We start from the raw sequence: 27,265 nt of genomic DNA on the forward strand, positions 1-27,265 counted from the left end.
GTCAAGTTGAGATGGATCATATATTATGTTAAGTTGAGACGACGTCATATATTATGTTACTGATTTCCGCACGTTTTGACACTATTAATTTTTCGTTGTTTTAAATTTAGTTTTTTTAAGCATAAAATGCAATAAATGCAATAAAAAGGAAATTGAACGGTTTCCGTTGATTATAACATATATTTCACTATTACAGAATATATTGATATTAAAGCAAAATATCGATATTCTGTCATACAAGTAAAACATGCTATATTCAACGGGGAATCATTTAGTATCCTCTATATATAAAATGTATAAAAAATAGTATGCTTACAGCCGACGACGGTGAGGAATACATTTGAGCTGGTTCCTGTGCCGAGAGAGTTTGTGGCTTTGCATGCGTATGTTCCCTGGTCTGTCAGAGTGGTGCTAGAGATGGTCAAAGAGGGCGTGGTCAGGGAGCCTCCGCTATACTTGGGAGCTGCTATGGTAATGGGGCTGGCGACAGTCGAAGGGGGTTTGGTTATTGTCCAAGATACTGATGTCACGTCTGGAACTCCAGCAACATTACAAGTGATCGTGACGGGGTCACCAAGATTGATGTTGTATGTCGTCTGTGTGACAGTGGCGGTAGGGGGCGCTGCAATTACGAAAGTTAACAACGACTAGATGCTACACTGCCTGTCACAAAAACGCATTAAATGGCATCCATAATATAGACAAAAAGAAATATCTTGATATCAACATCCTAAAAACGACAAGTTACAAAATAAAGGTTAGGGTCAAATTTCCTCGGAACAGTTATAATTTGGTATCAATTTTAAAGCTAATAGATAAAAAGGGAAACTCAAACTTTTGAAATGCGGTAATAACATATGAAACTTTTGGTATTATAGAAACAAAATATCCTGTTTATTTTAATTCAAACAGTAATCTTTTGTCGGTACTGAAGCATCTTTAAAGGAACTGTGGCCATAGGTAAATAACAAAATAATAATAAAAAAATATGTCCCACAAAAACTGGGTAACACATCATTATTGATGTAAGTATTATCTTTATTATAACAGATCGTAATACTAAGGTTCTATAAATAAAACAGCAATATATACTGCAACAGAACTGTTATAGGTCGTAAATTAACATAAAAAATATCATAAGTTTTTCATGTTATAATCCCAAATCAACAGAACACAGAAATAAGATACGGGGATATGAGACTAGGTTGTGTTACAACAATTATCAGTCATTTGTGACCATAATAAGAATTTGACTTCTGTCAATAAAATGTCACTTAAAATATCGGTCTAAAACATAATGATATTACATAATAAATATAATGGATATTCGATGAGGGAAATTGGTATGCACCTTACAAAACATCTGTTAATATGTCTTTCATTTTTCGCAATGTTGTTGAAATTTACAAACAGCTTAAAAATTCTATGGCAACAGCAAGGCCCACAGTATGCCATGCTACCTGCAAACATTGACCAAGTTACGTCTGTTAAATTGCACCATCATAGAGATTTATGGGCTTTTAAAGTATCCCTTGTATCATTGGCTCCTTAAATGTATGTCTACAAACCTACTCTACGTAATAATTTCAGATTGCATGCCAGCGTCTTCAAAGGCTTACCTCCGGTCACAAACAGATAAGCTGTAGTACTTTCTCCGCTCCCGACGCTGTTAGTAACGACGCACTGGTAGAAGGCTTGGTCGGTGGCGACCGTCGTCCGGACAACTAACGACGGGGATGTTAGTGTGCCGCCCGAGTACTTCACATTTCCGGTCAGAGTTAAGTCTGATGGCTGGTCGTTCACAATCTTCCTCCATTTGATGGAGGTGGCATCTGGCGAGGCGGTGAAGTCACAGTCGATTGTGACATCTTGTCCAATGACGACTGTGTATGAGGGTTTACTGATCACAACTGATGGTACACCTAGGATTCAAAATAGATTGAATTAGTGTTACAACTGATGGTACACCTAGGATTCAAAATAGATTGAATTAGTGTTACAACTGAGGGTACACCTAGGATTCAAAACAGATTCAGCTAGTATCACATCTAACGGTACACTTCGGATTCAAAACAGATTCAGCTAGTATCACATCTAACGGTACACCTCGGATTCAAAACAGATTCAGCTAGTATCACATCTAACGGTACACCTCGGATTCAAAACAGATTCAGCTAGTATCACATCTAATGGTACACTTCGGATTCAAAACAGATTCAGCTAGTATCACATCTAACGGTACATTTAGGATTCAAAACAGAATCAGCTAGTATCACATCTAACGGTACACTTCGGATTCAAAACAGATTCAGCTAGTATCACATCTAATGGTACACTTCGGATTCAAAACAGATTTAAACATTGTGATCATTGGTTTTCATATTGTTTGGTAAAGGAGTGCAATGATTTATAAACTTAACTTTAAGCAAAATGAAATAATACTTTTAACTTTATCATACAGTATATTATATCATCGCGTTTTGTAAACAAATATATACATCAGTTTATGATATAGCATATCGAAGTACGTGTTTGAAGAATTCAGAGAACTCCTTTTAAATATGGAGACCGTTACCACCGACAACCATATTGATGGTGATTAAACAGTGTAATGTATAATTCCAGTTTGATCTGACTGAACCAATCAGTTGTATTGATATTTTTGTCCTGGTATTTGATCACATTGTTAATTACATTGCATTTATGCTACATTTCTCAAAATATTTGTTTATAACATTGAATTTATGCTGTATTATTTGATAACGTTGTTTAATACATTGCATTTATGCTATTATATTTGAAAACGTTGCTTTTTATATGCCATCTATGCTATATTATATGATAACGTTGTTCATTACATTACTTTTATGCTATGTTATTTGTCACGATTGTTAAATATATTGCTTTTATTAAGAGCTGCATATTTTTTTGGCAAATAAAGCAAGACAATCTAGGTCCATTAACAGATCTATTCTTCACAGTAAGAAGCCCTTAAACTCTGATTTTATTTTCTATCTACCAATTATTCGTCTTTTTTTCACATTTCTTACTTCCGGTAACTGTAAGTGTTCCAGGCGAACTCTCCCCAACACCGACCTGGTTTGTGGCGGTACATACATAGCTTCCCTGGTCAGCAGTTGCTAAATTATTGATGGTCAATGAAGGGTTGGTCACTGTAGATCCCGTGAATTTGGTACTTGTGGTCAGTGTGGTAGTGACCCCTCCAATTGTCCGTTTCCAGGAGACTTGAGTGGCCTGAGGATTGGCTGTCACCTTGCAGGTGAAAGTAACAGACGAACCAACCACTGCAGTGATAGCCGGGTTTTGAATAGTGACTGTAGGTAAGCCTGAAAAACAAATTGCATTTATAAGACATCGGTACAGAACTGTTAAATCAAGTATACAGTTAGTGCTGCATGTATCACTCGTCCCCCGACGCCAGTCAAATTTTCTAAGCAATGTAGACCTTGATAGCAATTAACAGATGTATCAGTTCTACTACAATCATGTCTAGCAATAAACAGCTGTTCCTTTAGCAATCATTTCGGAACTATTTTATGAGGCTGAGCGGGAAATAGTGATATAGTGATGAAATCCTTATTCTTACTCTTACTGACGAGACCTTTAAAGTGGACCTCTAGTGACTGGGCCTACCTCTAGTGATTGAAACTACATCTAGTGACTAGGCCTACCTCCAGTGATTGGAACTACCTCTAGTGACTAGGCCTACCTCTAGTGATTGGAACCACCTCTAGTGACTAGGCCTACCTCCAGTGATTGGAACTACCTCTAGTGACTAGGCCTACCTCTAGTGATTGGAACTACCTCTAGTGACTAGGCCTACCTCTAGTGATTGGAACTACCTCTAGTGACTAGGCCTACCTCTAGTGATTGGAACCACCTCTAGTGACTAGGCCTACCTCCAGTGATTGGAAACTACCTCTAGTGACTAGGCCTACCTCTAGTGATTGGAACTACCTCTAGTGACTAGGCCTACCTATAGTGATTGGAACCACCTCTAGTGACTAGGCCTACCTCTAGTGATTGGAACCACCTCTAGTGACTAGGCCTACCTCTAGTGATTGAACTACCTCTAGTGACTAGGCCTACCTCAAGTGATTGGAACTACCTCTAGTGACTAGGCCTACCTCCAGTGATTGGAACCACATCTAGTGATTAGGCCTACCTCTAGTGATTGGAACCACCTCTAGTGACTAGGCCTACCTCTAGTGATTGAACTACCTCTAGTGACTAGGCCTACCTCCAGTGATTGGAACCACATCTAGTGACTAGGCCTACCTCTAGTGATTGGAACCACCTCTAGTGACTAGGCCTACCTCTAGTGATTGAACTACATCTAGTGACTAGGCCTACCTCCTCGTGATTGGAACTACCTCTAGTGACTAGGCCTACCTCAGTGATTGGAACCACATCTAGTGACTAGGCCTACCTCTCAGTGATTGGAACCACCTCTAGTGGACTAGGCCTACCTCTAGTGATTGAACTACTCTAGTGACTAGGCCTACCCTCCAGTGATTGGAACCACCTCTAGTGACTAGGCCTACCTCTAGTGATTGGAACCACCTCTAGTGACTAGGCCTACCTCTAGTGATTGAACTACCTCTAGTGACTAGGCCTACCTCCAGTGATTGGAACTACCTCTAGGACTAGGCCTACCTCAGTGATTGGAACCACATCTAGTGATTAGGCCTACCTCTAGTGATTGGAACCACCTCTAGTGACTAGGCCTACCTCTAGTGATTGAACTACCTCTAGTGACTAGGCCTACCTCCAGTGATTGAAACTACCTCTAGTGACTAGGCCTACCTCTAGTGATTGGAACCACCTCTAGTGACTAGGCCTACCTCCAGTGATTGGAACTACCTCTAGTGACTAGGCCTACCTCCAGTGATTGAAACTACCTCTAGTGACTAGGCCTACCTCTAGTGATTGGAACTACCTCTAGTGACTAGGCCTACCTATAGTGATTGGAACCACCTCTAGTGACTAGGCCTACCTCTAGTGATTGGAACCACCTCTAGTGACTAGGCCTACCTCTAGTGATTGGAACCACCTCTAGTGACTAGGCCTACCTCTAGTGATTGAACTACCTCTAGTGACTAGGCCTACCTCCAGTGATTGGAACCACATCTAGTGATTAGGCCTACCTCTAGTGATTGGAACCACCTCTAGTGACTAGGCCTACCTCTAGTGATTGAACTACCTCTAGTGACTAGGCCTACCTCCAGTGATTGGAACCACATCTAGTGACTAGGCCTACCTCTAGTGATTGGAACCACCTCTAGTGACTAGGCCTACCTCTAGTGATTGAACTACCTCTAGTGACTAGGCCTACCTCTAGTGATTGAACTACCTCTAGTGACTAGGCCTACCTCCAGTGATTGAAACTACCTCTAGTGACTAGGCCTACCTCTAGTGATTGGAACCACCTCTAGTGACTAGGCCTACCTCCAGTGATTGGAACTACCTGTAGTGACTAGGCCTACCTCCAGTGATTGAAACTACCTCTAGTGACTAGGCCTACCTCTAGTGATTGAAACTACATCTAGTGACTAGGCCTACCTCCAGTGATTGGAACCACATCTAGTGACTAGGCCTACCTCTAGTGATTGGAACCACCTCTAGTGACTAGGCCTACCTCTAGTGATTGAACTACCTCTAGTGACTAGGCCTACCTCCAGTGATTGGAACCACATCTAGTGACTAGGCCTACCTCTAGTGATTGGAACCACCTCTAGTGACTAGGCCTACCTCTAGTGATTGAACTACCTCTAGTGACTAGGCCTACCTCTAGTGATTGAACTACCTCTAGTGACTAGGCCTACCTCCAGTGATTGAAACTACCTCTAGTGACTAGGCCTACCTCTAGTGATTGGAACCACCTCTAGTGACTAGGCCTACCTCCAGTGATTGGAACTACCTCTAGTGACTAGGCCTACCTCCAGTGATTGAAACTACCTCTAGTGACTAGGCCTACCTCTAGTGATTGAAACTACATCTAGTGACTAGGCCTACCTCCAGTGATTGGAACCACATCTAGTGACTAGGCCTACCTCCAGTGATTGGAACTACCTCTAGTGACTAGGCCTACCTCTAGTGATTGGAACTACCTCTAGTGACTAGGCCTACCTCTAGTGATTGGAACTACCTCTAGTGACTAGGCCTACCTCTAGTGATTGGAACCACATCTAGTGACTAGGCCTACCTCCAGTGATTGGAACTACCTCTAGTGACTAGTCCTACCTCCAGTGATTGAAACTACCTCTAGTGACTAGGCCTACCTCTAGTGATTGGAACCACCTCTAGTGACTAGGCCTACCTCTAGTGATTGAACTACCTCTAGTGACTAGGCCTACCTCTAGTGATTGGAACTACCTCTAGTGACTAGGCCTACCTCCAGTGATTGGAACTACCTTCAGAAATGGAATCTACCTTCAATGATATGATCTACCCCTACTGACGTGACCAGATATACGGTCAGTGATCAGACCTACTTCCTGTTAACAGATATACGGTCAGTGATCAGACCTACTTCCTGTGACCAGATATACGTCCAGTGATCAGACCTACTTCCTGTGACCAGACCTACGTCCAGTGATCAGACCTACTTCCTGTGACCAGATATATGTCCAGTGATCAGACCTACTTCCTGTGACCAGATATATGTCCAGTAATCAGACCTACTTCCTGTGACCAGATATACGTCCAGTGATCAGACCTACTTCCTGTGACCAGACCTACGTCCAGTAATCAGACCTACTTCCTGTGACCAGATATACGTCCAGTGATCAGACCTACTTCCTGTGACCAGATATACGTCCAGTGATCAGACCTACTTCCTGTAACCAGATATATGTCCAGTGATCAGACCTACTTCCTGTAACCAGATAAACGTCCACTGATCAGACCTACTTCCTGTGACAAGATGTAATTCCAGTGATCAGACCTACTTCCTGTAGCCAGATATATGTCTAGTGATCAGACCTACTTTCTGTAACCAGATATATGTCCAGTGATCAGACCTACTTCCTGTGACCAGACCTATGTCCAGCGATCAGACCTACTTCCTGTGACCAGACCTACGTCCAGTGATCAGACATACTTCCTGTAACCAGATATATGTCTAGTGATCATACCTACTTCCTGTGACCAGATATTAGTCCATTGATCATACCTACTTCCTGTGACAAGATATTAGTCCAGTGATCAGACCTACTTCCTGTGACCAGATATATGTCCAGTGATCAGACCTACTTCCTGTGACCAGACCTACGTCCAGTAATCATACCTACTTCCTGTGACAAGATATTAGTCCAGTGATCAGACCTACTTCCTGTGACCAGATATATGTCCAGTGATCAGACCTACTTCCTGTGACCAGACCTACGTCCAGTAATCATACCTACTTCCTGTGACTAGATATTAGTCCATGGACCAGACCTACTTCCTGTGACCAGATATATGTCCAGTGATCAGACCTATTTCCTGTGACCAGATATATGTCCAGTGATCAGACCTACTTCCTGTGACAAGATGTAATTCCAGTGATCAGGCCTACTTCCTGTGACCAGATATATGTCCAGTAATCAGACCTACTTCCTGTGACCAGATATACGTCCAGTGATCAGATCCAATTCAAGTAACGCAAGTTTCCCCACAAAAATGTCCTGTCTCCAGTGATAAGATTTACACCAACTGACGTGACCTACCACTACTGACATGACCTACCCCCAGACATTACCTACCCCCATTGACATGACCTACCCCTACTGACATGACCTACCCCTACTGACATGACCTACCCCTACTGACATGACCTACCCCCTACTGACATGACCTACCCCACTGACATGACCTACCCCCGCTGACATTACCCCCACTGACATGACCTACCCCCGCTGACATTACCCCCACTGACATGACCTACCCCGCTGACATTACCCCACTGACATGACCTACCCCCACTGACGTGACCTATCACCACTGACATGACCTACCCCCACTGACATGACCTACCACTACTGACATCACCTACCCCCACTGACATCACCTACCCCCACTGACATCACCTACCCCCACTGACATCACGTACCCCTCCTGACATGACCTACCACCACTGACATGACCTACCCCCACTGTCATGACCTACCCCCACAGACATGACCTACCTCCACTGACATTACCTACCCCTACTGACAAGACCTACCCCCACTGACATGACCTACCCTCACTGACATGACCTACCCACACTGACATGTCCTACCCCCACTGTCATGACCTACCCCCCCCCCCCCAGACATGACCTACCCCTACTGACATGACCTACCCCTACTGACATGACCTACCCCCGCTGATACTACCTACCCCTACTGACATTACCTACCCCCACAGACATGACCTATCCCTACTGACATGACCTACCCCTACTGACATGACCTACCCCTACTGACATGACCTACCGCCACTGACGTGACCTACCCACACTGACATGATCTACCCCTACTGACATGACCTACCCCCGCTGACATGACGTACCCCCACTGACATGACCTACCCACACTGACATGACCTATCCCACTGACATGACCTACCACTACTGACATGACCTACCACTACTGACATGACCTACCCACACTGACATGACCTACCCCTACTGACATGACCTACCACCAATGACATGACCTACCCCCGCTGACACTACCTACCCACACTGACATGACCTACCCACACTGACATGACCTATCCCACTGACATGACCTACCACTACTGACATGACCTACCCACACTGACATGACCTACCCCTACTGACATGACCTACCACCAATGACATGACCTACCCCCGCTGACACTACCTACCCACACTGACATGACCTACCCACACTGACATGACCTATCCCACTGACATGACCTACCACTACTGACATGACCTACCCACACTGACATGACCTACCCCCACTGACGTGACTTGCCCCTACTGACATGACCTACCCACAATGACATCACCTATCCCCACTGACATGACCCAACCCCACTGACATGACCTACCCCTACTGACATGACCTACCCCTACTGACATGAAATACAAATACTGACATGACCTACCACTACTGACATGACCTACCCCCGCGGATATGACCTACCCCCACTGACATGCCCTTACCCCACTGTCATGACCTACCCCCACATACATGACCTACCCCTACTGACATGACCTACCCCCGCTGACATGACCTACCCCCACTGACATGACCTACCCCCACTGACGTGACCTACCACCACTAACATGACCTACCCCCACTGACATGACCTACCCACACTGACATGACCTACCACTACTGACGTGACCTACCACTACTGACGTGACCTACCCCTGCTGACATGACCTACCCACACTGACATGACCTACCACCACTGACATGACCTACCCCTACTGACATCACCTACCCCTGCTGACATGACCTACCCCTACTAACATGACCTACCACTACTGACGTGACCTACCACTACTGACGTGACCTACCCCTACTGACATGTCCTACCCCCTAATGACGTGACCTACCCACACTGACATGACCTACCCCTACTAACATGACCTACCCCTACTGACGTGACCTACCCCTGCTGACATGACCTACCCACACTGACATGACCTACCACCACTGACATGACCTACCCCTACTGACATCACCTACCCCTGCTGACATGACCTACCCCTACTAACATGACCTACCACTACTGACGTGACCTACCACCACTGACATGACCTACCACCACTGACATCACCTACCCCTACTGACATCACCTACCCCTACTGACATCACCTACCCTTACTGACATGACCTACCACCACTGACATGACCTACCCACACTAACATGACCTACCCCTACTAACATGACCTACCCACACTGACATGACCTACCACTACTGACATGACCTACCCCTACTGACATGACCTACCCACACTGACATGACCTACCCCTACTGACATGACCTACCCCTACTGACATGAAATACAAATACTGACGTGACCTACCACTACTAACATGACCTACCCACACTGACATGACCTACCACCACTGACATGACCTACCCCTACTGACATCACCTACCCCTGCTGACATGACCTACCCCTACTAACATGACCTACCACTACTGACGTGACCTACCCACACTGACATGACCTACCCACACTAACATGACCTACCCACACTGACATGACCTACCCACACTAACATGACCTACCCCCACTAACATGACCTACCCACACTGACATGACCTACCACTACTGACATGACCTACCCCCGCTGACACTACCTACCCCCACTGATATGACCTACCCACACTGACATGACCTACCCCCACTAACATGACCTACCCACACTGACATGACCTACCCACACTGACATGACCTACCCACACTGACATGACCTACCCCTACTGACATGACCTACCCACACTGACATGACCTACCTCCACTGACATGACCTGCCACTACTAACATGACCTACCCCCACTAACATGACCTATCCCCACTGAGATGACCTACCCACACTAACATGACCTACCCACACTGACATGACCTACCACCACTAACATGACCTACCACCACTAACATGACCTACCCCCACTGACATGACCTACCCACACTGACATGACCTACCACTACTGACGTGACCTACCACTACTGACGTGACCTACCCCTGCTGACATGACCTACCCACACTGACATGACCTACCACCACTGACATGACCTACCCCTACTGACATGACCTACCCACACTGACATGACCTACCCCTACTGACATGACCTACCACCACTAACATGACCTACCCACACTGACATGACCTACCCACACTGACATGACCTACCCACACTGACATGACCTACCCCCACTGACATGACCTACCCCCACTGACATGACCTACCCCCACTGACATGACCTACCCACACTAACATGACCTACCCACACTGACATGACCTACCCCTACTAACGTGACCTACCCACGCTTACATGACCTACCTCCACTGACATGACCTACCCCTGACATGACCTACCACCACTAACATGACCTACCCACACTGACATGACCTACCCCCACTGACATGACCTACCCACACTGACATGACCTACCCACACTGACATGACCTACCCACACTGACATGACCTACCCCCACTGACATGACCTACCCACACTGACATGACCTACCACCACTGACATGACCTACCCCTACTGACATGACCTACCCCCACTGACGTGACCTACCCACGCTTACATGACCTACCCCTACTAACATGACCTACCCACACTGACATGACCTACCCACACTAACATGACCTACCACCACTGACATGACCTACCCCTACTGACATGACCTACCCACACTGACATGTCCTTACCCCACTGTCATGACCTACCCCCACAGACATGACCTACCCCTACTGACATGACCTACCCCTACTGACATGACCTACCCACACTAACATGACCTACCCCCACTAACAAGACCTACCCCTACTGACGTGACCTACCCACACTGACATTACCTACCCCTACTAACATGACCTACCCCCACTGAGATGACCTACCCCTACTGACATGACCTACCCCCTACTGACATGACCTACCCCTACTGACATGACCTACCCCTACTGACATGACCTACCCCCGCTGACATTACCCCCACTGACATGACGTACCCCCACTGACGTGACCTACCACCACTGACATGACCTACCCCTACTGACATCACCTACCCCCACTGACATCACCTACCCCCACTGACGTGACCTACCCACGCTTACATGACCTACCTCCACTGACATGACCTACCCCTACTGACATGACCTACCCTTACTGACATGACCTACCTCCACTGACAAGACCTACCCCCACTGACATGACCTACCCACACTGACATGAACTACCCCCACTGTCATGACCTACCCCCACAGACATGACCTACCCCTACTGACATGACCTACCCCCGCTGACACTACCTACCCCTACTGACATGACCTACCCCTACTGACATGACCTACCCCTACTGACATTACCTACCCCTACTGACATTACCTACCCCTACTGACATGACCTACCCCCGCTGACACTACCTACCCCTACTGACATTACCTACCCCTACTGACATTACCTACCCCTACTGACATGACCTACCCCTACTGACATTACCTACCCCCACAGACGTGACCTACCACTACTGACATGACCTACCCCTACTGACATGACCTACCCCCGCTGATTTGACCTACCCCCACTGACATGACCTAACCCCATTGTCATGACCTACCCCACAGACATGACCTACCCCTACTGACGTGACCTACCATCACTAACATGACCTACCCCCACTGACATGACCTACCACTACTGACGTGACCTACCCCCACTGACATGACCTACCACTACTAACGTGACCTACCACTACTGACGTGACCTACCCCTGCTGACATGACCTACCCACACTGACATGACCTACCCCTACTAACATGACCTATTCCCACTGAGATGACCTACCCCTACTGACATGACCTACCCACGATTAAATGACCTACCCACACTGACATGACCTATCCCCACTGACATGACCTACCACTACTGACATGACCTATCCCCACTGACATGACCTACCACTACTGACCTGACCTACCCCTACTAACATGACCTACCACCACTGACATGACCTGCCCCTACTGACATGACTTACCACCACTGACATGACTTACCACCACTGACATGACCTAACCCCACTGACAGGACCTACCCCCACTGACATGACCTACTCACAATGACATGACCTACCCCTACTGACAGGACCTACCCCCACTGACATGACCTACCCACAATGACATGACCTACCCCTACTGACAGGACCTACCCCCACTGACATGACCTACCCTCAATGACATCACCTATCCCCACTGACATCACCTACCCCCACTGACATGACCTACCCCCACTGACATGACCTATCCCCACTGACGTGACCTACCCACGCTTACATGACCTACCCCCACTGACGTGACCTACCCCTACTGGCGTGACCTTCCCCCACTGACTTGACACACCCCCACTGACGTGACCTACCCCACTGACGTGACCTACCCCTACTGGCGTGACCTACCCCCACTGGCGTGACCTACCCCCACTGACGTGACCTACCCCTAATGACATGACCTACCCCTGCTGACGTGATCTGCCCCACTGACGTGATCTACCGCCACTGACGTTACCTAACTTCCGTAACGTGACCTACCTCCTGTAACCGTGAGTACCGCCGCGTTACTAGATCCAGATCCTACAACGTTGGTAGCTTTACACGTGTACGAGGCCGCATCGTTGGCGCCAGCGTTGGTAATGGTGAGGGATGGCGTTTGAATATTTCCTCCGGTGAACTTGTTGTTGTCGATGTTCAAGACAGATGTGACGGTGCCAACTGTCTTGGACCACGAGATAGCGCTCGCTCCCGGATTAGCTACCACGTTACATACGATAGTGATTGATTGTCCAGTGACGACAGAGTAGGCGGAGACTGGTATATTCACAGTTGGGACAGCTGATTTGAACAATAATAAAAATCAATACTACATATACAATATATTCTATTTTTTTAAATGTTAAAGATTTATAATTTTCATAAATAATGATACCAAATGATGAACTATTAAGTTTAAAATATATTTAACATTTATAATGATAAATATATCACTTTTTCGGTCGATATTTATATCATATGTAATCAAAGATTTGTAATATAATAACTATGACGAAAGAAGATATTTCTACTTTTTAGGGCCTCGGACTCACTAACTACGGCATCTAAATTTGTAATAGCTCAGCAAGAAAAACCCCGCCGCTTATACCACTGGGCCACATCCACGTTCTTCAAAAACCGTTTGAATGGCGCAGTGATGGTCGGCCCTGATACCATGATATGGTCAAATGATCAATAGTCTATTACGTTATATACATACATAGAATGCTAATTGTGAAAATGCAATAATGATAAATATATATATTCTAAATTCTTTACATCCTGATTTAAATTATACTATGGAAGTCAGTGACACTGGGATGCCATTTTTGGACATTTTTGTTGAACTTTTTGATAATACTATAGTTACCGATTTGTATAGTAAAGCTACAGATTCACATAATTATTTGGATTTTTTTTCCAACCATGCTAAACATACCAAACTGAATATTCCATATGGTCTAGCATCCAAATTAATTACAGTTGTTAGAGATAAGGAGAAGTTAAATGAGCGACTGAATGACTTGAAAGTGTACCTCAAGAACAAACATTATCCTACTGAGGTAATACAGAATGCTATTCAGAAAGCTAAGGAAAAGGGTCCAATTTCTGTTCACACCGATAGGATTCAAAATAAGGATACCAATATCATACCATTTGTAACTACGTATAATCCTAATAATTGTAATATGCTACCTATTATAACACATTATGAAACCTACATGAAAAATAGTGTGAAAATGAAACATATTTTTGAAAATAACAAAGTTATCAATTGCAAAAGACAAGCTAAGAATTTGAAACGTTTGTTATGTAGATCAAAATTTGATATGAACACCTCGCATGCCGACAATGGTGTACAAAAGTGTATGAAACCCAGATGTGGTACATGTAAGATTCTTATTGTGTGTAAAAACTATACTTTTATAAATGACTCAAAAATAGAAATACGATCTAATATTACATGTAATTCTAAAAACGTCATTTACACTATAATATGCAAGTCATGTGGTGAATTTTATGTTGGCCAAACTGGGTGCGAATTAAGATTGCGTATGAATGTACACAGGCAGCAAATTAAAGATGATGACTTGAGATTTTTAAAGGTAAGCAAACATATTCACCAGTGTTCTGGGAATGATTTTTATGTTTTACCTATCTACAAGTTAAATAGTGACGATGTAGTTACAAGAGAGTTAAAAGAAAAAATGTTTATCAAAATGCTAAAACCAAACTTAAATGCAGAATAAGTTTATTGAATGTACAGTATTCCAGTATTCCATCTGTTCCGACCTTGTTTATTACGTCACGCTATTGTTAACGTCATCACAATTGATGACGTCATACATATCTAAGCAACGTACAAATAAACAAAAGTTCAGTCCGCCTGAAGAAGCCTGAGAGGGCAGAAAGGCCTTGCGGCAAAGTCTGTTTTTTTTTATTTTTTATATATATATATATAGTGTCCGTGATGTGGTTGAAAGGTGCAGATAGCCACTAACTTACTGTTAACGTGGTTATATTCGCGGGGAGGGGGTTAATTTCGCGATTTTGATATGTAAGCTTTACGTGTTGGCGTAATTTTCGCGATAGATCGACATTCGTTTGTGAGATTGCGTAAATTATATATCAAAATAATACGCGTGGGGGAAATTTTTGCAGTCAAAAGAACTCCGTGTAGTTAGCGTAAAATTATTATTTAATGGTTGAGGCGCAGTAGTGTAAGACTGATGTAGGTATTTCTGGCTGGGCGAAAATGTGCGGTAGATTGTGAGTTCGAGGCCCGGTCAGGGCACGAGCCTTAAAATGGTCTTCCTTCGTCATTTGTGTTGCTAAGTTATATATCTATTTATTAGCACAATATGTATCATATGCACTATGTGTTGTTGATCCGAAGGTAACGATATACAATATTTCAGATGTATATGTGAAATACAATAACATTTCACAGGTTTTCAGCCTTGACTGGTAATTGGCCAAATATATCAAAGTGGCTAATGGAAAATTGTCTTGGAGTGTATTGTTTTCTTTGTTATTACCAACCATTGTGACAATTGTTAACAATTCGTGTGAGACAGAAAACCTTAAATTTAATAAAGACCTTAGACTTGGTCTAGTTCCCTTACCTCCAGTTACAGTGAGAGAGGTCCGGCCGCTTTGTGCTGTTCCCACACTGTTTGTCGCTGTACAAATATATTCTGCTGTATCAGCAGCTGAAGCCGTCACGATGGTTAGGGACGGACTTCCGGTTGTACCACCGGTGTATGCCGCCAAGCTGACGTCAATATTTGTTGTTACGGCGTTTTTAATCTTCTTCCATTGAATGCTGTTGACAGGGGGCGTTGCTGACACGATACACCGAAGAGTGATCGAATTTCCGGATATGATAGAGTATGTTGGGTCGGGAACTGTTACGGTCGGAATATCTGAAATGAGATTCAAGGGACTGTTACCATGGAGATGTCTGAAATGAGATTCAAGGGACTGTTACCATGGAAATGGTTGAAATGAGATTCAAGGGACTGTTACCATGGAAATGGTTGAAATGAGATTCAAGGGACTGTTACCACGGAAATGTCTAATACGAGATTCAAGGGACTGTCATGGATATGTCTAATACGAGATTCAAGGGACTGTTACCATGGAGATGTCTAATAGAGATCCAAGGGACTGTTACCATGGAGATGTCTTATAGAGATTCAAGGGACTGTTACCATGGATATGTCTAATAGAGATTCAAGGGACTGTTACCATGGAGATGTCTTATAGAGATTCAAGGGACTGCCCTGTCCTGTATCACTCTCGTGTATCTGCACTAGGGACGTAATTGGTTTTGTTTACCTCAAAAACAGCTTAATGAATTTCTATTAAGACTAGATTAAATATTGGATCCCTGATAAAGCTATTGTTGAAATGGAAATATAGTCAAAATCGATATGAAGGTTCATCTTAGTCACTAGTTAACCTCGTGTGACGTCACTGATCTGAGATGATAGGTTCATCTATAGTTATTGTTTCTCAGGTAAACATTTCTTGATGGATGTTTATGTGATTACATGCCTAACTTGAAGGATTTTTATAACTAAATTGAATGATGCTTTATCAGATATCATTTTTGTCCAAATAATGAGGCGGGGAAGAGGAAAATTGAGAAAATATAAGTTTTACATAGATCCAACAAAGATTATTCAATGGTAGCCGCAAAGATCCACACAGGGATTTGTGTGTGTGTGTGTGTGTTTTGTTTTCTAGTAATTTTACCTCCTGTAACTGAGAGGGATGTTTGAGTACTCCTTCCCTCGCCGACGCTGTTGGTGGCGGTACACACGTACGTCGCCGCGTCTTCGCTAGCGGCTCCAGTGATAGTGAGCGACGGAGTAGCTATCGTCGAACCTGAGTATTTGGTTGTAGCCGTAGATACTACAGTTTCTGTGCCACCAGACGTCCGTTTCCAGGCCACTGATGTGGCTGCGGGTATGCCCGTTACTGTACATGCCAGTGTGATTGTACCACCCTTTGTGACACTGTAGGATGGCTGAGCAACTTGTACATTTGGTACGGCTGGAACGACCAACAACACAAGGTCATTGAAGTAAGGATTTTTTTCTAATACATTAATGCAGCTATGTTAATTAATATTAATTACCACCAATCTAATTAAAATCTAGATGGTCATTCTCACCACGTTACATGAACATCTAACAACATCCCATAAGGGGTCACGTCAGGGTGACCTTTTGGATTAGCCAATCAAATGACTACTTCCAGAATCTTGGAAGTGATTTTATATGTCCGAATTAGCATGACTAGAGTACATAGCTTGTTTAATCTGTCAATTTGGTTAAAGTCATTTCGTCCCATAAAGCATATAGTTATTTTCTGTGCCGAAATGGTTTGCTTCAGATGATGCTGTGACGAAATGTTTTGTTCGATGACACTGACAAAAATGCCAATTCGCCCTGAAAGTGATATACACACATCTCAAAGGCCATCAGAACGTGACCCCTTCTGGGATGTTGTTAGATGTTCATGTAACGTAGTGAGAATGACCATCTAGATTTTAATTAGATTGAATTACCACCAAAAATCATACGATGAACAACGTGCTTTTGTCAGCATCAAATTTAAAGATGTGATGGTATTTCCAACATTGAATATGATTAGATAACAGAAATATTACTCTGTCACTCCTTAGAACTGATTGTACTTAAAAAAATATTATTTGCATATAATTCTCAAGTCAACATCTTTTATTCCGACGAACCAGCTCATTTCGGCAGATACGCGATGTTCCAATTGTCGGAACCGCTCGTTTCGGCCCATCCGGAATTGATAAGTAGTGCCCGCTTTTAGGAAATCTATCCCAGTTGTTATTAAGGTTTTTGCTTACATTGATTTTACGTTGATGCAGCTCAGGGTCAGACTATAATATCACAAAGAAATGTTTTAAGCAACATAGAACGCCATTACTTTGTGTGTATAACGTATCAAAGCATATCACGTGAAACACTTACATCCAATTACTGATAGAGTAGTCTGGGCGCTGGAGGCAGTGCCTACGACGTTAGTAGCTTGACAGACATATGTTCCTTCGTCAGTGCTGGAGACGCTGTTGATGATTAGAGATGGTGAGGAGGGTGTCGAACCGCTGTACTTTGTACCATCTGTAGTGATTTGTACGGTGCCAGTCGTTGTCTGTTTGGTCCAGCGTACGAGGGTAGCCGAGGGCGTGGCGGTTACTGTACACGCCAGAGTTGTACTGCTACCAGTTATTGCTGTGTACACGGTAGATCCGATCTGCACAGTAGGTGGAGCTTTAAAAAGAGGGAAATGATTTAAATAAATTCATTTACTACTGCTTACTTTGCATATTTAACATCGCAATTTAAATATTTTGCATGTTAATTGCAATTTTAATAATTTAGCTGCAATATTAGAGCGATAAATATTATATTCGACATACTCTTCAAAGATGGCAATAATTTTAGGACCATCATGTGTAACTTCATAATTTTACAATTCCTTCAATTGGATTGATTAATATAGCGCAATAATTATAAATTATAAAAAAAAAATAATCAAATCACTATCACACACAGCAACCTGAAGGTATGCAACAACAAACAGGAAAGTCAGTTGAAATGTATTCGACCAGGGAGCGATGAGACACCAAGCAAAGTCATACAAACTACACAATCAACCCATGTAATCAAATCATACCATCAAATAATTCAATCAAATCATATCTCAAACCATACAATCAAATCATACAATCAAATAATTCAATCAAATCATATCTCAAACCATACAATCAAATCATACAATCAAATAATTCAATCAAATCATATAATTAAATCATATATCAATTCATACAATCAAACCATACAATCAAATCATACAATCAAATCATACAATCAAATCATACAATCAAACCATACAATCAAAGCATACAAACAAATCATACAATCAAATCATACAATCAAACCATACAATCAAACCATACAATCAAAGCATACAATCAAACTATACAATCAAATCATATATCAAACCATACAATCAAACCATACAATCAAACCATATATCAAACCATACAATCAAATCATACAATCAAACCATACAATCAAAGCATACAAACAAACTATACAATCAAATCATATATCAAACCATATATCAAACCATACAATCAAACCATACAATCAAACCATACAATCAAACCATACAATCAAAGCATACAATCAAAGCATACAAACAAACTATACAATCAAACTATACAATCAAATCATACAATCAAACCATACAATCAAATCATACAATCAAATCATACAATCAAACCATACAATCAAAGCATACAATCAAAGCATACAATCAAATCATACAATCAAATCATATATCAAACCATACAATCAAATCATACAATCAAATCATACAATCAAACCATACAATCAAATCATACAATCAAATAATTCAATCAAATCATATCTCAAACCATACAATCAAATCATACAATCAAATAATTCAATCAAATCATATAATTAAATCATATATCAATTCATACAATCAAACCATACAATCAAACCATATATCAAACCATACAATCAAATCATACAATCAAATCATACAAACAAATCATACAATCAAACCATACAATCAAAACATACAATCAAAGCATACTATCAAATCATACAATCAAATCATATATCAAACCATACAATCAAACCATACAATCAAATCATACAATCAAATCATACAAACAAATCATACAATCAAACCATACAATCAAAGCATACAATCAAACTATACAATCAAATCATATATCAAACCATACAATCAAACTATACAATCAAACCATATATCAAACCATACAATCAAATCATACAATCAAACCATACAATCAAACCATACAATCAAAGCATACAAACAAACTATACAATCAAATCATACAATCAAACCATATATCAAACCATACAATCAAATCATACAATCAAACCATACAATCAAATCATATAATCAAACCATACAATCAAAGCATACAAACAAACTATACAATAAAACTATACAATCAAATCATACAGTCAAATCATATATCAAACCATATATCAAACCATACGATCAAATCATACAATCAAACCATACAATCAAACCATACAATCAAAGCATACAATCAAAACATACAATCAAAGCATACAAACAAACTATACAATCAAATCATACAATCAAACTATACAATCAAATCATACAATCAAACCATACAATCAAACCATACAATCAAAGCATACAATCAAAACATACAATCAAAGCATACAAACAAACTATACAATCAAATCATACAATCAAACCATACAATCAAATCATACAATCAAAGCATACAATCAAATCATACAATCAAATCATATATCAAATCATACAATCAAATCATACAAACAAATCATACAATCAAATCATACAATCAAATAATTCAATCAAATCATATCTCAAACCATACAATCAAATCATACAATCAAAGAATTCAATCAAATCATATAATTAAATCATATATCAATTCATACAATCAAACCATACAATCAAACCATATATCAAACCATACAATCAAATCATACAATCAAATCATACAATCAAACCATACAATCAAAGCATACAATCAAAGCATACTATCAAATCATACAATCAAATCATATATCAAACCATACAATCAAACCATACAATCAAATCATACAATCAAATCATACAAACAAATCATACAATCAAACCATACAATCAAATCATAGAATCAAACTATACAATCAAATCATATATCAAACCATACAATCAAACCATACAATCAAACCATATATCAAACCATACAATCAAATCATACAATCAAACCATACAATCAAAGCATACAATCAAAGCATACAAACAAACTATACAATCAAATCATATATCAAACCATATATCAAACCATACAATCAAATCATACAATCAAACCATACAATCAAATCATACAATCAAACCATACAATCAAATCATACAATCAAATCATACAAACAAATCATACAATCAAACCATACAATCAAATCATAGAATCAAACTATACAATCAAATCATATATCAAACCATACAATCAAACCATACAATCAAATCATACAATCAAATCATACAAACAAATCATACAATCAAACCATACAATCAAAGCATACAATCAAAGCATACAAACAAACTATACAATCAAATCATATATCAAACCATATATCAAACCATACAATTAAATCATACAATCAAACCATACAATCAAATCATACAATCAAACCATACAATCAAAGCATACAATCAAACCATACAATCAAAGCATACAATCAAAGCATACAAACAAACTATACAATCAAACTATACAATCAAATCATACAGTCAAATCATATATCAAAGCATACAAACAAACTATACAATCAAACTATACAATCAAATCATACAGTCAAATCATATAATCAAATCATACAATCAAATCATACAATCAAATCATACAATCAAGCCATACAATCAAACCATACAATCAAATCATACAATCAAATCATACAATCAAATCATACAATCAAATCATACAATCAAGCCATACAATCAAATCATACAATCAAACCATACAATCAAATCATATATCAAACCATACAATCAAATCATACAATCAAATCATACAATCAAACCATATATCAAACCATACAATCAAACCATACAATCAAACCTTACAATCAAATCATACAATCAAATCATACAATTAAACCATATATCAAACCATACAATCAAATCATACAATCAAACCATACAATCAAAGCATACTATCAAAGCATACAAACAAACTATACAATCAAATCATATATCAAACCATACAATCAAAGCATACAATCAAAGCATACAATCAAACTATACAATCAAACTATAAAATCAAACTATACAATCAAATCATACAGTCAAATCATATATCAAACCATACAATCAAATCATACAATCAAATCATACAATCAAGCCATACAATTAAATCATCCAATCAAATCATACAATCAAACCATACAATCAAACCATACAATCAAATCATACAATCAAATCATACAATCAAGCCATACAATCAAATCATACAATCAAATCATACAATCAAATCATATATCAAACCATACAATCAAATCATACAATCAAATCATACAATCAAACCATACAATCAAACCTTACAATCAAATCATACAATCAAATCATACAATTAAACCATACATTCAAACCATATATCAAACCATACTATCAAATCATACAATTAAACCATACAATCAAACCATACAATCAAATCATGCAGTCAAATCATATATCAAACCATACAATCAAATCATACAATCAAATCATACAATTAAACCATACATTCAAACCATATATCAAACCATACAATCAAATCATATATCAACTCATACAATCAAATCATACAATCAAATCATACAATCAAATCATACAATCAAGCCATACAATCAAACCATACAATTAAACCATACAATCAAATCATACAATCAAATCGTTCAATCAAATCATATAATTAAACCATACTATCAATCCATACAATTAAACTATAAAATCAAACCATATAACGTTTAGCACACATTTCACCTCATTGAGTGTGTCTACATTAGTAGAAACTATGAGTACAGATGTACTCCAAAGTTAGCATTGCGTTTGATAGTTTCATAGAGCTCAAATTTCTTCCAAAACGAACAAATTTACAACGGCAAATTATTTTGTATGTGCCGACATGTTTTTTATATAGTCGTATGATAGGTCTGGATTTTGAACTAATTCCAATTATTTAAGTGTTATTTTTAGCGTGCTGCGTGTGGTTTTACCTCCGGTAACAGCGAGTGTCACTGGGCTACTTTGTGCGGCACCGACGATATTGGCGGCTTTACATGTATACGTCCCCGCATCTGCACTTCCGGCACTGTTAATAACAAGGGATGGATTGCCGATGGAGAACTGGCCACTGCTAAGAGGAATTTGTGTCGTTTGTCCATTAGCTAGCCTCTCCCAGGACACACTGGTTACCGCCGGGACCCCAGAGGCGGAGCACTGGAGTGTTACCGCGGACCCAGTGGTCACTGTGTACGAAGTCTGAGTAACAGACACTGTCGGAGGATCTAGTAATTAGAAACAACACAAACCAATAAACAACATTAGACCTAGTAATTAAAAAACAACACAAACCAATAAACAACAGTAGACCTAGTAATTAGAAACAACACAAATCAATAAACAACATTAGACCTAGTAATTAGAAACAACACAAACCAATAAACAACATTAGACCTAGTAATTAGAAACAACACAAACCAATAAACAACAGTTGACCTTGTAATTAGAAACAACACAAACCAATAAACAACAGTTGACTTTGTAATTAGAAACAACACAAACTAGTAAACAACAGTAGACCTAGTAGTTAAAATCGACACAAACTAAATAAACAACAGTATACATAGTAATTAAAACAACATAAACCAATAAACAACGATAGACCTAGTAATTCAAAAAACATCACAAACTCATAAACAACAGTACACATAGAAGTTAAAAACGACACAAACTCATAAACAACAGTGGACGTTGTAATTAAAAAGAAATACAAACTAATAAACAACAGTAGACTTTGTAATAAGAAACAATACAAACCAATAAACAACAGTAGACCTTGTAATACAAAAACAGCACAAACTAATAAACAACAGTAGACCTTGTAATTAAAAAACAACACAAACCAATAAACAACGATAGACATAGTAATTGAAAAATATCATAAACTCATAAACAACAGTACTCATAGAAGTTAAAAACGACACAAACCTATAAACAACAGTAGACCTTGTAATTAAAAAACAACACAAACTAGTAAACAACAGTAGACCTAGTAGTTAAAACAACATACACCAATAAACAACAGTAGTTCTAGTTATTAAAAAGAACACAAACTAATAAATAAAAGTAGTTCTAGTTTGATAAAAACAACACAAACCATTAAAAACAGTAGATCTAGTCATTAAAAACAGCACAAACCAATAAAATACAGTAGACCTAGTAATTAAAAACAACACAAACCAATAAACACCCGTAGACATACTAATTAGAAACAATAAAAACAAATAAACAACATTAGACCTAGTAATTAAGCACAACATATAACATTTCACAAAGTAATTAAAACCAATAAACGGATTTCAAAGTAATTCAAAAAAACACATAACGTTGGACCAAGTTATTAAATAGAGAACATATATATATATATATTTAAAAAAATGTAATCACGTTAACAGTGTTGTTAGATCAGTCTACGACTGAAATGTGCACAATTCTCCCTATGACTCCGCCATTTTAACTGGAGATATAACGACCACCATTTACACAATGTTCTGTCTAGTCCCAGGATATAGTGACACCGTGAGATACTCACTTCCCGTGACCGTCAGAGTGACTTGGCCGCTGGTTCCTTTGCCAATGGCGTTAGTGGCTGTACACCTATAGATTCCTGAATCACTTGCTACAGTTGTCGTGATGGTTAGAGAGGGATTGGAAGTCGATGCGCCAGTGTACTTTGAGTTGCCTGCCACATTTATTGCTGTAGCAACACCATTACTGGCAACTCTCTCCCACTGGACTATTGTCGCGACGGGATCGGCGTTTACAAAACACTGGAGTGTTGTAGAAGTCCCAGTGATGGCTGTGGCGGGTGTTTGTTGTACGCTTACTGACGGAACGTCTGTTAAAGCAAAAATAAGGGAAGAAATGAAGTAGTAATTGTAATCAATATTACGACAGCAAGCTATGAACGATGCTGACAGGGACTATAGACCACGTGATTGATAAATGAGACCATGTGATCAAGAGAGAAGTGCTTCATCGTCGACATCGGCTTGTTAATCTCAGTCACGTTCTGTTAATGTCCAGTTCCCAAAGCAAATACTGGGGCTATGACAGTGCAACCATCAGGAACGATATTGAACAATCAACGATGGCAAAAGGGATGACTGTTAAACCAGTCAGACGGTATTATGTTCAGGGATGGCAATGGAACCATTAGCGATGGCAATGGAGCCACCAGGTATGACAATGAAACCATCAGGTATGACAATGAAACCATCAGGTATGACAATGAAACCATCAGGGAGGACAATTGAACCATAATGTATGGCAATTGAAACATCAGGGATGACAATGAGCCACCAGGGATGACAATTGGAACATTAGGGATGACAATGAAACATCAGGGATGGCAATTGAACCATCAGGTATGACAATTGAACTATCAGGGATGGCAATTGAACCATTAGGAATGATAATGGAACCACCAGGTATGACAATTGAGCCATCAGGTATGACAATTGAGCCATCAGGTATGACAATTGAGCCATCAGGGTGGCAATTGAGCCATCAGGGATGATAATTGAACTATAAGGTATGACAATTGAAACAGAAGGGATGATAATGAAACCATTAGGGATGACGGTGAGCCACCAGGGATGACAATTGAACCATCAGGGATGGATGACAATGGAACCATCAGGGATGACAATTGAACCATCAGGGATGACAATTGAACCATCAGGGATAGATGACAATGGAACCATCAGGGATGACAATTGAACCATTAGGTATGACAACCGAAACATTTACGACATGGAACCAACATTGATAACTTTGGGGTGTACGAACATGCACCAAACCGAGGTGATGACAATGGAAACATAAGGCGTGTTCGTGCATCAAAAGCATGACACATTTTTAGGGAAGACATCATACATACACGTAGCATGCAGAAATAAGGTTGATAATGATGTGTAATTATAATCTTGTTTCAATTTGATTCCATTGTCTTTTAACTACTCTAACAACTTTATCATTGATATATCCTGTACTATCTAAAATCCTTTTGTACGTTAAGTTGTTTTTGTCGTTACGCTAGAAGTTCCCATATTTTAGCGGTACTCCAAGTTTTGAGATGGTTTTATTTCACCGCTTTTCGTTCTGAAATAGTGCTAATATATCAAGACTTGTCCTGTTTGTTATTAAAATTGGGTAACCGTACACTAAGATATGTTTCTTTGCAATATATGATAATTTTTTACAAGAAATCATGCTATTGTTGAGCTAGTATGTAAATATGCAGCAGTTAGAATAAATGCACAATACGTTAACAATTGCTTAGATAATAAACATTAACACAATTTAACACAAATAACGATCGTGTCAATGAGGCAGTGATAGTGGGCCCAATACCCTGATATGGTCATGGTGACTAATCGTCTACTCGCTGATTTAAATACCTGGATCACAATGTATGTACATATATAGGTGTGATTTGTACACGATTGTTAGTACTCTGATCGAGCCTCGCACTTCCGATCTACGGCAGGTTAGCGCCCAGCTATATATATATTCTATATATATTCCTAGTTAATATGAATATTTCATTTTGTCACACATGTAAAACAAAATCAAACATTTATCGACTTACTTCCGGTAACTGATAGGACAACGGTTGCGCTTGTTCCTAGCCCAACAGCGTTGGTAGCGGTACAGACATAGAAGCCCGCGTGGGTCGACCTACTGGCGGACGGTATGGTGAGAGCGGGTGTTGTTGTACTGCCTCCGGAATAGTCCACGTTATTGATGGTTAATGGCGTTGAAGTAGTTCCCTGTACCTTTTCCCATTGTACAGCAGTTATCGAAGGGGTAGCTACGATGTTACAGGGAATGGTGATGGAACTTCCGGTTTGCACAGAATAGCCACTCTGAGGAATGGTCACTGATGGAATGGCTGAAAAATACAATGGTATTTAATGTGAAAATTGACCGGCCATAAAATACCGACCGGGTCGGTATTTCATGGGGATCAAAATTTTATACCGGATCGAAGCATGCGAGAGTTCGTACTTTGATTGAAAACCAAAGTACCAAGAGAAAGTTGGTCAAGTTTCTTT

General features: G+C 40.4%; 1 protein-coding gene across 6 annotated transcripts in view; it reads right to left on the reverse strand.

The window, feature by feature from the left end:
* LOC117335486 (hemicentin-1-like) overlaps positions 1 to 27,265 on the reverse strand; it is a 98,083-nt gene that overhangs the window by 13,574 nt on the left and 57,244 nt on the right. For all 6 annotated transcript variants that reach the window (XM_033895515.1, XM_033895514.1, XM_033895512.1 and 3 more), the window contains 10 exons: positions 26,800 to 27,102; positions 24,739 to 25,044; positions 23,141 to 23,431; positions 18,308 to 18,607; positions 17,055 to 17,354; positions 15,920 to 16,219; positions 13,296 to 13,595; positions 3,051 to 3,347; positions 1,620 to 1,922; positions 317 to 622 (listed from right to left, as the gene is read on the reverse strand). In XM_033895515.1, the coding sequence (XP_033751406.1) occupies positions 317 to 622; positions 1,620 to 1,922; positions 3,051 to 3,347; positions 13,296 to 13,595; positions 15,920 to 16,219; positions 17,055 to 17,354; positions 18,308 to 18,607; positions 23,141 to 23,431; positions 24,739 to 25,044; positions 26,800 to 27,102 (3,006 nt within the window). The remainder of the gene's footprint in view (positions 1 to 316; positions 623 to 1,619; positions 1,923 to 3,050; positions 3,348 to 13,295; positions 13,596 to 15,919; positions 16,220 to 17,054; positions 17,355 to 18,307; positions 18,608 to 23,140; positions 23,432 to 24,738; positions 25,045 to 26,799; positions 27,103 to 27,265) is intronic.

The sequence above is a fragment of the Pecten maximus genome, chromosome 10 (assembly GCF_902652985.1).
Source record: "Pecten maximus chromosome 10, xPecMax1.1, whole genome shotgun sequence".
NCBI classification, from domain to species: domain Eukaryota; kingdom Metazoa; phylum Mollusca; class Bivalvia; order Pectinida; family Pectinidae; genus Pecten; species Pecten maximus.